Consider the following 17,440-nt stretch of genomic DNA (forward strand, 5'->3'; position numbering starts at 1 on the left):
TGAATACTTTCTTTAGAGACGAGACGATCGTAATTTGTACATGGAAAACTCGAACGGTGAAGTCAGAAATAAAATAAGCCTTATACCGTGTACTAAATTGTATCGCACGCCATAGAGGTGCAAGGTAAGGTAATGTGCAGCGATCGCAGGTCAGTGACTTGTGACATTTCACGCCAGCATGGCAGCCCAGTATGCGTGTGTGCGCCTTTCAGAGCTTGTGAAAAAAATGTCGCCACTCGCGCTGTGAAATATTTGTGGCGGCACGTTTACGCGCAGAGCTTTCTGGCAGTAAGGGCATGTGAAACTTCCCGCAGGTTGGCATTATGAACTTTTGCAGTTCGGTAGACGAGGACGGAGACAGAAGAAAACACTTACACAGGGGCGCTGTGTTACTCTGCCTCCGTCCTGGTCTATAGTGCGCTGCAAAAGCTTATACGTCAACAATAAGCCAACTCTCCCAGATAAGATTAATTATATTTCTTCTCACGGGTATCATGTTTCGAGAACTAGCATGCGAATCTGCACAACAACAAAAAATGGAAATTCTCATTTTCGCTTCGCACGGGAACTATTAGCCAACGCCAGCCTTAACTGCTGCATAGCTGTCAAATCGGGGTTCTAAATGACGATTATATGGCCTCCCAACTGGCGACGAGGCGATTTGTGGTTTGCATACATATATATGGCAAGAGTCATCTTTGCCGTTTGAATTTGCTCTCCCGCAGCAGACATTCCGTGTGGCCAGGTGTTCGGCGTGGGACTGCAGCAGGTGGTGCAGAGCGACCGGCAGCGGTTCCCGGACTCGACGCTGGCCCAGCCGGCTCCCTGGTCGCCGTGGGACCTGGGTCCGGACGTGGCCGCGGCGGACGCCCTGTCGCGCCGCTCGGACAACGCCAGCGAGAGCTCGCTGTCCTCGCTCGCCGACTTCTCCACCGAGGACTCCAGGAAGGTGGGTCCCGACTGAGTGGCCTCCTCTGAAAGCTTCTGTGAGCGGAGCGGCCTATATATGACGACATCTAGCCGACGCCGACATGCAGGGCTCGTATTATCTAGCGATTTGACAACTTCTTTTTAAATTATTTTCTTTTATTTTCTTGCCATCCGGCATTCGAATGTTCGCACAAATGCGCGCCCCTGTTATCGCGCTGATCGGCCACTCAGCGGTGCAGATGATAAGAAAAGAATAGGGTCGGACACCGCCCCACAATCGGACCACTGCCCTTACGCTCCACTCTGGCTTCAACCTCCTCGTTCCCGATATCTTATCGCAACAACGAGAAAAGGACATCGGGCCAAGAGCGCGCGCAAGGTACACGTAGAAAAGCTATTGAATTCTCTCGGGAACAGGTATGGGGAAATTAATTGCGCTGCATAGTTATAATATGGCACAATCGTAGACAACACGATTACGCAAACACAGGATTATGCGCGAACTAACTGTTTTATCCACATTCACAAACTATGTGTAATGTGCTTTCCCACATTCCCCAGTCCTATACTCCCTTAGCAGCTGACAATACATAGATGCTGTGTGGCATTATACTGCCTTCATGATCGGCCCAGGTCGAACAGGCTTTAACGTTTCTTCGCCACAGTACAAATGTCCCATGGTCATTTTACCATACACCTAATATGGCATAGACATAGATATACGTACGATAGCATAGTATTTAGTCGTATATTGGCGTCACTATTCGTGTATCTCTCGCGTACGCCCCTCCAGTACCTTTGTAGAACCGAACAATCGGTATGTCGTACACTCGCGTCGAACGGGCGGAGTAGAAACCTTCATACGATCGTCGTCATCATCTTGCTGCTGTCGTCACATATACGCTTGCGTCGTACACACAACTGCTCGCCTTGCACAAACACGCTTGCCCACCTGCTATAACGCTTAACGTAACACCCAGTGATGCTGGATAGCCAGCTACCCAAAATGCTTCACCTAACATCGACTCCTGCAGTGCGTGGGATCTGCAGAATTATTTCTGATATTTCATTCCGCATCGTGTATTTATTATTCTTCATTATATTACTTTTTTTGCTGTAGCATGCTTTTTTTATTATTATTTAGACGTGTTCCTCCAGTATTTCTTAATTGTTTGTCGCCTATTTTCATTTCCTTTCCTTCCATTTCCGAAGTGTACAGTTAGAGAGAGTATAATTTTCGCGTTGCTATTTATATGGATGGCTGCTGCATCCGCGCGGCCATGCGGCGTCCTTTGCTTTGTCAGGCTGTCATTACGACAGTTTTTACTCCGAACCCAGCGACCATCACGTACGACGTGGTGGTAATAAAGAGTAAATTAACACCCGTGCTTCGGGAAGGCCTATATAATCTAATTCGGGCCACGCTGACTGTTCTTTCTGACGATCGTTCTTGCGAGCCAGCAAATCCGCACCGTTCATAGCTCGGCGTGGTTATACACATCGCCCTCTTAGTCGGTGCGCGAGCTAAATCTATATAGCGAGCGAGCGACCTTCGCAAAGTGGCAACGAGGAACAGCAGCCCATGGCCAACCAGCCAGCAGCCTTTCCTGCGGCGCAGGCCTTGAAAAGCGCCCTTTTTCTGTATTCAGCGTCTCTGAAACCGTTTCTCGTGTAGACAATGACGACGGGCAAGTAGTTAGACCAGACCGTCCAGACAAGACGCATTTAGCAGCGTCCGTCTTCCCTTTCCGTCGCCGCGCACTAAGTGTGACAAGAAAACCGCGCGTCCCCGAGTCGACGGTTCGCTCCCGCGAAGTAACTCACTCGGCGCCCTCGCGGTTACCTTTGAAGTTGCTCATTTGCATTTACACCCCCCTTTTCTCCTCGCTCGCGAAGACGTTCTCTCTGCGCCGTCCCTTCGGCCCTACCCCGTTTCTTTACGTTCACTCACGGCGCGTCCGAAGTGTTCTTGGAACGCTGCCCGAAGAAGCGACACGTGCTAACGATGTTTGTTTCTCGCTTCCCAACGGCTTAGAAGACCTTAAAGTCAGCGAGTTTACAAAATTACGCTTTTCGCTTATTTATTACTCACTGCGTCCCTATTGGATGTCGTAACTAAGGTCGCGGGATACATACGCTTTTGGCCACTGTCTCAGATTCAGAGGCCGGGTTCTCAAAGTTTTACGTTCGTATAAGAGCTGTTCGCCAGTGGAAGGGCGCCTTAGCTACTAATGATTAGCTGTCAGTTGTTCTTACGAACAGTTTTAGTGTACGTATCTTTTTGTGAGCACGAGCCCCAGTTACTTATCCTGCATGTTTGCTTTGCACGAATATGCTGCTTACGACCGTAGAAGTGCAAATGCTATAGATGAAAATACTGTAGTGCCTGCATGCGCCGCGAGTAGGGCCGTTCATCCAGCATTGTAATGATGGGCTGTGCATGGATTTGCTTTTCTTGCCTCGAACGACCTTTAGGATTCGCATAATTAATCTTCTTGAAGATTGAAGCACACAAAACAGAGATGGTTGGTCCGACAACGACGACGGCCGATATGACTTATTTCATTCGCTGCTTCGTATCATTTGGAAGATAGATCAGTATACAGGGTGACCAGTTTTAATTTTTTATGGAATTTTTAAACATCGCCTGTTGCAGATAACATAATTTCAGTCCATTAGCTAGATTGTTCAGAGAGGCGGACATTTCTTGCACGAAAAACAAAATTGAAACGCATATTCAACTAATTGACAATTTTTGACTAAGTAACTGCTTAATTAATTACCTTACGGCACATATTGCAAATTTATGAATTTTAGCCGGCGAGGTTGCAAGACGCGTCCACTTTAAATGAATTTCCGGGATGACACCATTTTCGAGATATTGTTTTCCAAAGTGTGGGGCGAAATACATGGGTGTTCCAGTTACTTTTATGCTTTTTAGGACCAACACATACCGGAGTAAATATTCGGAACTAGATGAGGCATGTGTATGCTGCAGCAAAAATCCGGAGACCACTCAACACATCCTAATGGAATGTGAAGGGATTCACCCAATGAGAACAGTAGGTAACGTACACCTCCCAGAAGCGCTTGGGTTTAAACTGGATAGAAGCATCAACCGGTCAGCAGTCGAGATAGGCAAGAGACGTCTAGAGTATTGGTGGAAAAAAGGCAGAGAAAAGATTGATACGACCTGATTTGATCTCTTACAGTCATAGGTAGCCGTACAAGGTAGAAATTGAGAAAAAAAAAGATTAGTGAAATGTATACAAAAATGCTAGATAAAAAACATCACTAGCATACCTGATCAAATCAAGCGGGCTAGGTGACTATTTGTCACCGTCCCGTTTCAAAGGGGATGCCATTAAATCATCATCGTCATCGCCATCATCATGCTTCAATGCGTAAGAGAGCGTTTTGTTAAAAAAGTAAGTGGACCAACAATGCATTTTTATGGCTAGTTTGATGGCGCATATCTCCAAACTGGCGTCATTAAGGAAATTCATTCTAAGCGGATACGCCTGACAAACTCACCGGCTACAGTTTGTAAATTGCAATATGGGCCGTAAAGTAATTAATTAGGAAGTTAATTAGTGATTTTTCCTTAATTAGTTGAATATGTGTTTAACTTTTCCGCGCACGTAATGTCCGCCTCCCAGCTCAAGGACTGGAATTAAGCTATCTGCAACTGGCGATTTTTAAAAATTCCGTTAAACTTACAAATGACCACCCAGTATTAAAAGGAACTATGGAATGTGCGATGTATAGTTGCCGTGACAACATCACGATGATAGTTCTCTCTCTCTTCTTTCTTTCTTTTTTTTTTTTTTTTTTTTGCGCGCGGCGTATGGGTGAACACCATCCTGGGCCGAAACAGACCGCAACTGCTCCCGCTTTCAATTATTTGGCACTCCCGTATATAGGAGGGACAATTAACGGCGATCCGTCCACTTACACCCGGCATGACCGGAAAAGTGGCCGTCGATCGACGGCAAATGTACACTGAAAGATAGGGAGGGGGGGTTAGATTAAGATATCCTGTCTCATTTCGATGACCAGTGTATAAGCCTACCCCCTTCCGCACGTGCAGGATTCGGTGGAGTCTCTACGGCACCGCAGCTCGACCACGGATCCCGGCGACGACGACTGTCTCGCCGTGCACGGACCTCAGGTGCCACGCGTCGTCAACTGCTGCCTGCACTACCTCGAGAACTACGGTATATACGTCTCTCGGAGCACGTGACCTTCTCAATCCAAAGCTCGTGCCCCCCCCCCTCCTCGCCCCCAACCTGCCTTTACGCCTTTTTGTGGTAAAAGATGCCGAATTTCCTGACAGATCTACACTCGAAAAATGAGCAGCATTTCTTCAGAGTAAGTCTTCAGTTGCCGCGCTGACGCACCCATATGACGAGTGGCGCTCCGCGAGCCATCGCCATTAAGAAGAAAATAGTCTTCGCAGTAGTACGCAAATTCTAGCAACACATACACCAAAGACAGCGAAGCTGTCATTGACGTATGTGTTGCTCGCGCCTTTCGGAAGTCCAAGAGGCCTGGTTTACCACTGCCTGGATACTACCCAAGACTTTGCAGACGCTTCACTATATCTGAGATTAGCACTTTCACGCTCTCCGCTATACCCGACGAATTTTATGTATGCTGCGCCGGCTCCGCGCGGTTGGAGCCTGTGCATCCTCGGTGCCGACTACGTCCCCAAACGGTACCGCCGCCGCACAAAAAAACCGTTGTGGAACTCTCATGCACAGCTTCGCTATAAATTAAAGAAAGAAACGGTCGGCTGCAGCGTTCTCCGGTTTTCTGGAGACGGTGGCACCGCACGTCAGGGTCATCAATGAGCATTGGAGCGCAAGCGGTTTCTGTCAAGTATAGTTGTGGAGCCATATGAAATGGGTTTGCGCCTATCCTGGCATTACGTTCGAACCAACACATGATAGCAGATGGCAAAAGCACGCCCGCCTACCCAACATTTGGATTGTTTAAAAACGCTAAGAGACATCTGCAGAGAGCAACATTCTTATGATTTAACTAGAGCTATATTTGGTTGCTACAAGATTTGCGGTGAGAGACGTATAAAATTCGAGCAGAATGCCCGGTCAAGCGTGGAAGTCCTGTAATGTAGTATTCAGTAAAACACCGGAGAAGAAGCGGTGTATTAAAAGCAATGGATTATCACTGAACTGTTTTTGGCATCGTTTGTATTGTGACTCCAGAAAGCTTTCAGTCATATAAAACCAATGAAAGCCTTGGATAACTGTTCTTAATTGAAATGTAGAAATTGAAAGGGACATTAAAGCGGACGAAAGAAATTCGAGTAGGCTGTATCAGGGGACGCCGCCGCTTCTCGTTCATTACATAGCGAGAGCCTCGACTCCGGCAGCTTTGATGCCTTCAGGACTATATTGTCACGTGGTAGTGACGGTGAATAAAACAGCAGCAGTGCTGTTAATGACGAAACTAGCTTTTTATTGGGCAAACTTTTATACATGAGTCGTCGAAGGTTCCAGAGTAATCGGTGGTGCCCGCGCGTCTTGCAGAAAGTACTACACAATTCGCCTCGCGCATACATGCAATCAGATTACACAAGGTTCGGTGACAACAGACAGAGGATAGAACCATCGATGACATTCGAGAAACTTCCGATACATGCAGGTGCGTCCTGCGCTGAGCGATAACATTCCTTAGGCGGTGAAATGTGGTCACCCAAGAAAGATAAACAAGTACACGTGTCAATATACGAGGGTTTATTGGCCAGTCCTCTTCTCCTATGTTCACGTTCTACGTGACGCCTGAGATAGAAAGGATGTTTTACATCCGCCGCCATGGCCGTGCGTTGCGGCGCCGGCTAACACTCCCAGGGCTAGATCTAGTACGTTGCCAAAAATTGTGGATGGGAGAACGGCGCCGCGGTAGCTTATTGCTAAGAGCATCTCGCGCGTAATGCGTAGATGTGGGCACGGATTCCGCCTGCGGCAAGTTGATTTTTTGGCGTCCATTTTCATTTTTATTTACGTTATCATTTCCACATTTCAATTAAAGACAAGTAAATTCGGCTACGCATTCGATGGTTTCATTTGTCTGTTGGTTTCACATGATTGTGACTAACGAAAACCGGGCCCGTCGGTTCTCCCCCTATTTTTGGTGGAGAAAACTTCCAGTCGCACGTTTTCGGCCCCCTAGTTTGCGAAGAAAACAAAAATATGTTGTCCCGTAGTCGACCGTAGGTACATAATCTTGATGCTTTCAATTATAAACAAAAATAATAATAATACATGGCTCGTGCATCGAGCTCACGTAAGCAGCTTTTTTGTGCGCATCGGAGTAAAATTCATTCATCAATATGTGTTTCAACTGCGAAAATATGGTGCCATATTTACAAGTCCTACATATTTGCAAGCTTTTGCAACTTGCTGTTTCTTTTATTTATTTTTCAAGTTTCCTGCTAAATTTAGCGGGCTTTTCCAAAAGGCGAAACTGAAACTCGTTTGAAAGCTCCGTGTGTGAACATGAAATGGGTTTATACAGAAGCACCATGAAGGAGGCACTCGCGAGCTTCTTTTTGCAGGCGCTAACCTGTTGAGCAAGATAAATTTCAGGCATAAGCTTCTCCCTACAAGGTCTCTCAATGTGGTGAAACCAGCTTTAAAGGTGTCCCCTACGCACGTTTTGCTGCATTCAGAAGCGCGTATAGGTCGGGATATTCATGGAGGTAATCAATGCTAAATGTGCGCGAACGCCACATGGAGAGAGAGAGGTGCGATTTGTCGCAAATATATTAAATCAGTGCGTGCATTCTGCTCTATAAGTTCGCAGTCAAACGGTTCGAGACTGAATGCAATGTTTTAAAGACCTGTTGGGAGTTATCTCAGCGTGGACTCTGCTATATACGAGAATGCTCGATCGAAAACAAAGATTTCATATCTTTTAATGCGCGCGTACGAACAAAGTCTGAATGGTTGTGTACGCGCGCGCAGGACTATTTGTCAATATTTGTCAAGGACGGCACAGGCCTCTCGCTCTCTCTTTTACCTCTTCTCTTTATTTTTAACATTTGGATTCTGTGATACAGGACGTTGGCGTTAACAGTGTGCCGTTCTTACTTCGCAGGTCTCAACACCGTGGGCATATTTAGGGTCAGTGGCTCCAAGCGGAGAGTGCGCCAGGTAATGATACAACACTGCCTCGTTTGTAGTGTGGTGAAGTTCGTCTTTTCTTTTTGCTATTGGATGAATGAGACCATATTTAAAAGAGAAACATTCACATTATTCGGCTTCTATAAAATGCACAACTGTCAGAGGCAATGCCGAAATACGGGCCTGTCATTATGAACCGCGCACGACGATTGACCATAGTAGCGTCTTCGTGTACGAAACAAATGAGCGAACTTTGATCCCATGAAATTCCAATGAGACAAAAAGCTCGCAGGAAATTGTGGACTTGCAAGTCATACACAGTCAGCGAACAAAAGAAGCGTGAACCTGGAGTCAACGTTTCGACAAAAGGACTTTCCTTCGTTAGAGAACAAAGACAAGTTCAGGGCTACAGCCTCACGCCCTGCGTTCTTCAAGTTGCGGTCTTCACTTGTCGCCCATTGCTGATCCTATCAAGTTCCATGGCTTAATCGAAGCTAGTTTTTTTTTTTCCTTCGCCGTTTAGCATTTGTATCTCTCGTACTTATTTACTAAAATTACACGACACTAGGACTTGTGTTCGCTCTTCCGGGTTTGCAAGAATTTGCGAAATTGGCGCGATTTAGTTTCCCAACACGAAGCCTCGAGATTACAGCATGTTTTTAAAGAGCGCCCTTGCAAAGATTGTACGTCGTGCTCTGAAGTAATCACGCATTGCAGCCGTTTTGATTTATTCTCTCCTGTTCAAATCTGAATGTACGCTAACTTGTATTCTTCTCGCGTGCCTTACGCGTGAAAGCCAGTACCTCAGGTTGGGAAACAATTTACGGGATGGTACGTTGCAGGCAAAAAAAAAAAAAAAAGGTCAGAAAAATGAGCACTTGATAGCAATGGCTGCAAAGCAGTGAAGAACTAGACCACCTATACTTACCCGTCGTTTGTATAGTGAATGTCTCAACACTTGAGCGAAACCACAGTTCCAGTCACTACAGGCCACAAAACTTTACAGTTTGCTGCACGTATACCGTTTCGTAACACAAGGAGCACTCCGTGCGAATGAATGAACGAACGAACGCAGCTGCGGGAGGAGTTCGACAGCGGTCGCGAGGTTCACCTGGACCAGGAGCGACCGCAGCCGCACGACGTGGCGCAGCTGCTCAAGGAGTACCTGCGAGACCTGCCGCAACCTCTTCTCACCAGAGACCTGTACCAGCCCTTTTTGTACACTCAGCGTGAGTGTAGCACCTTTCTTCCTAACTGTTTCCGTGTGTTTATTTTATCTTTGAACGCCTCGAAAGCTGCTAATAAAGTTGTACCACATCAGGTGTGGGCATCGTGTCAGCGAATGATTTCAGAAAGTAAAGTCCTGAAACTTAGATAAGTTATTTGGAGAAGGCCGCAGTCGCAGACGGCAAATCGTTCCAGTCCCTTGATGCCTTGGCAAAGAAATAGTGATGGCTGCACAGAAGCTTCGGCTGGAAGAAGGTAAACTGCGCCTTGATGGATGATGCGGGTTGGCGAATAGGCGCTGAGCACAAAATGGTGCCTCTTCCTCTCAACATCTCTCTCTATCTATCTGTCTATCTCTCTCTCTGTTGAGGTACGAAATAGCGCGTGAAATGACTGAATGACTTACAAAGTCTTGCTATGTTACCGCGTGATGACAGGGTAATAACAGTCGTTTCGTTTCAAAACCAGTGGTCTTTGACCGCGCTCTTGTCTGTACCAACCGAAGTTTTATTCTTCCCATTTTTTTGTGTCACTCGCAAGCGTGTGTGAAACACACCTCGTGGTGTGTTTCACACACCACCAGGTGTGTTTCACTCTTCGGACATCCACGGACGGTCGTCCGCAAATAATGAGTTAAGAATTGAAGCACTTGCATTTTGGTCTCGTACGGGAGAAGCAGACGGAATGAGTCATTTGATCGGGGAGTGCTTCTGAAAAACGAGGGATAGGGATCTTTAGTGAGTCAGGCAGAGGAGTTGGTCAGAAAGGTATTCTAGCAAGTTGACCATGTTAGTAATAACTCCTCATTGAACATATGCTGCTTGCCAAATGTTCTTGAGTAGAGTGGGCTTTCAAGTAGAGGCGCCCGACCAACGTGCATTTCGTAGAGTATCTTAATAGTTACTGTACTGTTCTCTGTATCAACCGTTGGTTCTAGGGTGTCTACACTTGCCCTATAGGTCCAAATCCAGTTACTTTGCACTGCGATCTTTCCTTCAGACTGGCTGATGAGGCCCACCTTCATTTATTGAATTAATTAATGTTCAGGTCTACTAGATGCCAGCACGCAGCAAATGTCTGCGAACTCGACTAGGCCAATTTTCCCCGCTATAGACGACGCCAGCGTTTGCACTTAGTTTGCATATAACGGGCGCGACGCGACGCTAACGTGAAGTAGAATATGCAGTGCAAAGAACCTGGGCCAGATTCACAAAGCTTTCTCTTTTTTTTTTTCTAAGTTCGCTTTGCCATTGGCTGGTCACATTCACTAATGATATGTCTGGCATCTGGATTGGCTAAAATTTTTTCTTACCAAAAATTCTAGCGTAAGACATTTTTGTGAATTCGGTCCCTGACTTGGTAAACCAGTTTCAGTATACGTGGCGCTCTCCGCTGCTGTTGGCGTCCCTATCTCAGCTATCGCATTAAGTGGGAACTTTCGTGTAATGTGGGCACTTTCGCGTGACAGCTGCTTACGGGTGGACCATCACTGGTTTCAATAGCGATCGCTGCGCGCAAACAATAAGAATTTTGGCTTTCCTGAGGGACAAATTATGCCGGAGAAGCCACTCTCCTAGAACATTCCGGGCCGTAGAAAACCTGCGCGCTGCCAACATAGCGCAAACTTTTCTGTTTCAGTGACCACGGGCTTGAACTAACGCGTAACAAACGGCATGAACAAAGCTTTCTCAAATAATTAAAGTACAAATGTCTCCTTTCTGTGTGAAGAGAAAAAAAAATGACTTATGCAGCTAGACCAGCCACATATAGCTACTGAACCGTTATATAATTCCGTGGAGTTTATGTACGAGATACTTACGACACCGCGACGGCAGTCGACTCCGTCGCGATATGAAGAACTAACACTATAAAAAAGGGGCGTCCTTCATTGCTAAGGCGTTGCGGCATGTGTCGACATGGTGGCCGTTGGAAAGTCCTGCCGCATTATTACCTTGGCATTACTGCGTGGTGGTATGCAGCGATGCGGCTCACGATCGCCCACCGCCGCTCTCGCAGGTGTTCGGGAGCGCAGCAAGCAGCTGGACATCCTGCGGCAGTTGGTACGGCTCCTACCCACGCACAGCAGGGACACCCTGTGGGCCCTGCTCAAGTTCCTAAGCACCGTGGCCGAGCACTCGGTCGACAAGAAGTCTTCCACGGGGCAGCCCGTGAGTGCCACGCGCGCCTTTGGACGTGCGGGAGTGGAGCGACCCGCACGACTATTTGGCCTTTTTGTTTTATCTGCTGCTACCAAGTACTGTCTGCGCACGTGCGTTGCGGTAAAGCTAGAGCGTGCAGGTGGTAGTGCATATGCACTTCAGTAGTGCACATGCACTACTGTAGAAGCATTGTAGATACACTACAGCACTGAAAACAAAACAAAAAATAGTAGTACACATGCACTACTGTAGATACACTACAGTCTGATTGTAGATACACTACAGCAGTGAAAACAAAAAAAAATCGTGCTTGATTATACAAATGATGTTACGGTCATTATAACCTCTGCAGCGTGAGTCATATGTAGCACCTGCCACTTCATCGACACATTTTTTTTTTATTCATGTACCCAAGGCCCTTTTAAAGGCAAAACATAGGGGGGTTGAGAAAACAAGCAATGAATGAACGTTATACATAGCACCGCAAGTAAAAGGAACAAATCATACACGGAATACAAGATACATGATCACAAATACATGTAAGATTGAGATATACAAATACACGATTGAAATATACAAATCAAAGTTTGAATTGCAAGCTAAACATATAGGTCGTGGAAAGGCTTTTATTTATCAGTATGCATCCAGCATCGTGATTGTTCTCGGAAGCGATTTCAGCTGGCAGTCTGTTCCAATGATAGATGGCAAGGAATAGTGGTGACTCATGCATAAGTTTAGTACGATCGAACTTTGGCTGCACTTTAAAGGGTGATCTAATCGGGGAAAGACGCGAAGGGCCGGTTTGATATGGGCTTCTGTGAATGCCGAGGGATTATGATATAGTCGGTGAAAGTGAGATAGCAGTGTAACCAGTCTTCTTTTTTTTTGAGCATGCATAAATTTAGAGATAATTTCATATCAGTTACGCTGTAGTAACGAGAATATTTTTTCATGACAAATCTAGCAGCCTTATTCTGTAGCGATTCGAGTTTGTTGTTGAGGTATCCGCGGATTCCAAATGACAGCGGCATATTCCAGTTGCGGTCTAACTAAAGTAATGTATGCTAAAAGCTTGGTCGCCTATTTTGCGGAGTACAGGTGGCGCCTGACAAAGCCGAGGGTTTTGGACGCTTTGCTACTTATGTAATCGATGTGCTGGTGCCACGTCAGGTCTGAAGAAATGTGAACGCCTAAATATTTCACTGTGGACACTTTTTCAATGGCCGCGTTATTAACAGTGTAAACGCAAGTATGGGGTACACTGGTTTTGGTAAATGTCATGGCTTTTGTTTAGGAGATGTCTATCCCCATCTGCCATTTTTTCACACCACTTAGCGATTTCACCAAAGTCCGACTGCAGCAAATTAGTGTCATCAGAATTATTAATCTTTCAAAGCTGGTGCTTGTTGTATAGTTACGCCAACTGCAAAAATGCTATCGTCGCTTCGTACGAATATATATATATAACACCGTGCTGTGTACGCGCGCGTATTACCGCAGCTTCCGGGAAACAAGATGGACGCCCACAATCTGGCCACCATGCTGGGACCGAACATTCTGCGCTTCAGCAAGACCTCCGAGAAGGACAAGTTCATCGTGGAGAACCTCGAGAGGGCCGAAGAGCGCTGCGAAGGTCATCCTCGTGGTGCGGCAGCTGATCGAGAACTACGAGGAGCTCTTTCGGGTGAGCGCGCATGTGAAACGTTCGAGGGAACGTGCGATGTTCTCAGCTGCGTGTATTGCCTGCGTCCGTGTAACACGAACCGTCCTCGATCGTTCTCTTCTTTTTCCGCCTGTCTTTCGTCTGGCGTAGGTCTCGGCTGAAGACTTGGACAGTCTTTACAAAAGGCTACTCGTCGAGAGCCCCGAGGACCTCGAAATTCTCCTCAGGAGGCGCTACTACAGCGCACCTGGGTAATCCTTTCTTTTCTTTTTCCCCCTCCCCGTTTCCTACCTCTGCATCAATGTGCTTGCGTTGTAGTACACGTTAAAGAAACCCAGGTGGTCAAATTAACCCGGAGCCCTCCACTACGGCGTGCCTCATAATCAGAACTGGTTTTGGCACGCAAAACCCCAGAAAGAAGAAGTTCACTTTAACGGGATGCCAAAGAGAAAACTATGTTTATCGGTATTAGCAAATTACTCTTCTAAAATACGCAGAACGCCGTTGTTATATACCATGATAGAAGGCTTGATGATCGGACCAGAAAATAAGCAGCAAAAAGAAAAGAAAGAAAGACAGACGGTTGGCGACGCCGCCTTGAAGTTTCCACACCAGCTAGCTGTAGTGTCATATATATTTATGGCATATGCTTGGGCCTATAGCTAAATTCTTTATTCGGTAAAGATGAACTAGAGTCTATTTCCAAGGAGCCACAGGTTTAACTCTACTCAAGTATCGAGAACTTTCGTTAGAGACACAAAATCACCCCCCCTCCCCCCCAAAAAAACGAAGAAAAAAATGTTTTGAAATTCGTGACGTCACACTGGCGTACCGGTGCTGGGCTTTCGCAAGGAATTGAAAAAAAAATTAAATTCGACCTACCTTTTCTTCTAGTAATCAACATATCACCGCGAAATTAACCAGAACAGGAATTTTGAAAGAATACTTTATCAGTCTATACTGACTTAGTGTTCTTCCTTAGTGTCCCTTTCTTAATAATCATTCATCTTTTTGTTTTTTGTTGTTCATTGCATTGTGGCCGACAACAAACCGGGCTTTCCTCGCAGTATTTGCTGAGTGCACAACGTTGTAACGCTGTCAGATGCGCGTGATTGTGATATCGCCATCACCAGTATATAGTTGACGTCCACCGCAGGACGCAGGCCCTCTCTCGGCCATCTATAGTTAAGCTTGTGTCGCACCAGCTGACAACCATCCTATGTTTCACACCACTTCATCACACCACCTAATAGTTCTGTGGCGCCCTCTACTGCATACCCCTTTCCTTGGCGCCTATTCTGTAACTCTATTAGACCAACACGGTTGTCTGTTCTACGCATTACATGGCCTGGTCAAATCAGTTTCTTCACTTTAAACTCGGCCATAGAATTGCGGCTATACCCACTTGCTTTCTTGTACACACCGCTGCCTTCATGTCTCTCAACATCCCATTTGTTATGTTTCTCGTTTCATCACTCGTTACGCGGTCCCTAATTTGCTTCTTCTCGAGTATCTTAGTTAACTTCCAATCTTGTGCTACAGTTATAGGCTGACAATTGAAACCCATCATTGGGAGTGCAACTATCTGTGCTGCAGTTGTTGCTCCATTTCCCTCTTTCCTCTCACTCGCGAAGTGATTTGCGTGGTTCACTTAGCGCCGCAAAACTGCGATGTCTATACAGCGAGTAACGCGCAACTGCTCCGTGCTTTTACGTGAAGTGCATGGCATATTTTTGTCATAGATCTAACGCACACTGTACCAATCACATCCCGTTTTCGGGCCGACCCCACAGATACTCGTTCTTTCAGGCAAGGCAGAGGGGCCCGAGAAGCAATATGGAGGGCATTGCACGCACACGCGTCTTTCTTCGTTGAAAGTGAGTGCCACAACGGTATTTATAGAAATGAGCGGCTGAATTGGTCAGGCAGCAGTTTCATTGCAAGAATGCAAATTAAGTGCACTCGTATACAACCGCCAGAGACCGGGTTTCAGCAGCTGTCCCGCCGCCACTTGTGGGCCATTTATAAATTAGAACGCCGCTTTCACTTGTTCTCATATAGCGCTACGTTTTGTGCACTCGTTGCTCCTTTTTTTCTAGGGGAAAAAAAAGATTCCCGGTATATTTTGAAAGATAAAAATGACTCAGAAAAAGAAGCATTCAGAGCATTTTATAATCTCCTACAGGCCACGTATGCATATGCGTGTATAGTTTATGGTGATCTGACAAGTTAAGATAAAACCTTCAAAGCTAGAATAAGCGTAGTGGCAAATGAATGAATTAATGAATGAATGAATGAATGAATGAATGAACTGTCGACAGGGAAGCAGCCGCTTTATCGCCGAGTTCTAAGCGCAGCCACGCCGAGAGCTAATTTTCCTTTTCCACGCCTTCTTCACAGATCTCAAGACGACGACGGCAGCGACCAAGTTTTCGACGGCGGTAACGCGGAGGACGACGAAGAGGAACCGGAAGATGAACAACTGCGGACAGTGCTCATGCGACCCGTCACGACGACGACGACGACGACGACGACGCATCGGGGCCGGGAACGTCGCTCCACCGCACCGACGCAGCAGCAGGACGACTCGGTTCCTTACATACTAATCACGCCCGAGGCGCGAGGCGCCAGCGAGCGGCGGCGGGCTCCCACGACGTCGTCCAGGGGCTGCGGTCCAGACGGCGGCGACGACGACGCCGACGAAGGCGGCGGCGACGTCGAGGTGTCCTTCACGCTCAAGATGCCCTCGGCGCCGAACGTGGCGGCGTACCTCGCCGACGCCACGTCGGAGTCGGCCGCGGCGGTGGACCGATCGTCGGCGAGGCCCCTGAGGAAGCCGACGCGGGAATCGTCGCCGCCCTCCACGACGACGGAGGAAGAAGTGACCATCACCATCGAGGCGCCGCCGACGCCGGCGGCTCGCAAGCCCAAGGGCTCTTCGCGCCGGTTCCTGAGCAGCAAGGAGAAGGAGGAAAAGACGTTCAAGATCAACAAGAGCAAGTCGGCGTCGTCCATACTGAGCTTCTTCGGCGGCTCGTCGGAATCGCGGCGCGACTCGGGCGACGCGGCGTCCCAGCCGCCGTCGCGGCCCGCGCCCCGCAGGGACAGTCGCGAGGTGCGCTTCCAGACCGAGAAGTGGCGACGCTGCGAGATCATCTCGTCCGAGCACACGGACAAGCGGCACAAGTAGTGAGCGCGCAATATCCCCACGGACGCTGTATCCACCACACACTTCTCGTCATCAGCCAGCTGCCTCCGCTGAGCGTGGGACCCCAGTCGACAGAGTGCCGTTTTCGACATTATTATTTTTTTGAATCACCCTGGAAAGAAATGACGGTGGCGTCTCTTTCGTCCTTCTTTTTTTGGGAGGGGATGTTGGGGGAGACGAAAAAGCACGCTTGCAAGCGAGGAGAGCTTCTCACGAAGTGTTTCTCGCATAGCGGTGATGCTTCTGTATAGCGGAGGGTGAGCACCTGGCTTGGTTGGGTACTGCCAGCACTACGTCAGGTGTTTCTCTTATTGCGCACGGCTTCTACGAGTGTGTACGCTTGAGGACTGGAGCAAATTACAAGCACGATGCAACGAGTTTCCAACGTCTGTGCACTGGTCTCGCGGCTCTTTATTGCACTGGCCGTGACTTTCCTGACTTCCCATTGCACGGTCCTGCTGTGCAGGGGCGTGTACGTAGGAGCAATAGGCGAGGGAAAGTGCCTCTGCCTGCGCGAGATGTGGTCAATACTGTTCCGCTTTTTTTTTTCGCAGTCATCCACAATGTTTTTCGCAGGGCCGTTTACACTACCATTTAACACGTCCTCCAGAAACATATAACACCTTTAAAAATTATCATTTTATTTTCCTTTTATTCTATACGCACGTTCACAGTGGAATCTCGTTGATACGGTCTTCACGGGAACCGGAAAATAAAACGTATCATCAAAAAATCGTATTATCCGAACGACATTGTTTCTATAAGACACTGGCCGGGTAATGAACAAAAAAAACGTACTATCACGAAAAACGTATTATGCAAAATCGTATCAATGCATCAAGGTGCTCTTTAGTCCGAGTCACCGCTGCGCCATGGCACACACGTCAGCCTTGTCCCACATAACGGCGACCTCCGCCAACCGGCTCCCCATCATCTTTACCAACCTGACAATATTTAGCAGCACGCCGCTTTGCGTGTATACAGTAAACAAGCACAAAATCTATAAAGATGTTGATCTCCACGTTCGCTAGAAGTTGGTGCTGCGGTCGCTGTAGCTCGTCGACTGTGGGCACAATGGTGTGTACGTTCGTACGCACAAAGCGAA

General features: G+C 47.3%; 1 protein-coding gene across 1 annotated transcript in view; it reads left to right on the forward strand.

The window, feature by feature from the left end:
• Positions 1-16,724, forward strand: part of LOC119450277 (rho GTPase-activating protein 6-like) — a 44,337-nt gene extending 27,613 nt beyond the window's left edge. The window contains 9 exon segments of the mRNA XM_049665762.1: positions 729-949; positions 5,021-5,147; positions 8,053-8,108; positions 9,154-9,307; positions 11,322-11,473; positions 12,965-13,096; positions 13,098-13,148; positions 13,278-13,378; positions 15,528-16,724. Coding sequence (XP_049521719.1) covers positions 729-949; positions 5,021-5,147; positions 8,053-8,108; positions 9,154-9,307; positions 11,322-11,473; positions 12,965-13,096; positions 13,098-13,148; positions 13,278-13,378; positions 15,528-16,317 — 1,784 coding nt within the window. The 3' untranslated portion in view covers positions 16,318-16,724.
• Positions 16,725-17,440: the final 716 nt, after the last annotated feature.

The sequence above is a fragment of the Dermacentor silvarum genome, chromosome 4 (genome assembly GCF_013339745.2).
Source record: "Dermacentor silvarum isolate Dsil-2018 chromosome 4, BIME_Dsil_1.4, whole genome shotgun sequence".
In the NCBI taxonomy this organism is placed as follows: domain Eukaryota; kingdom Metazoa; phylum Arthropoda; class Arachnida; order Ixodida; family Ixodidae; genus Dermacentor; species Dermacentor silvarum.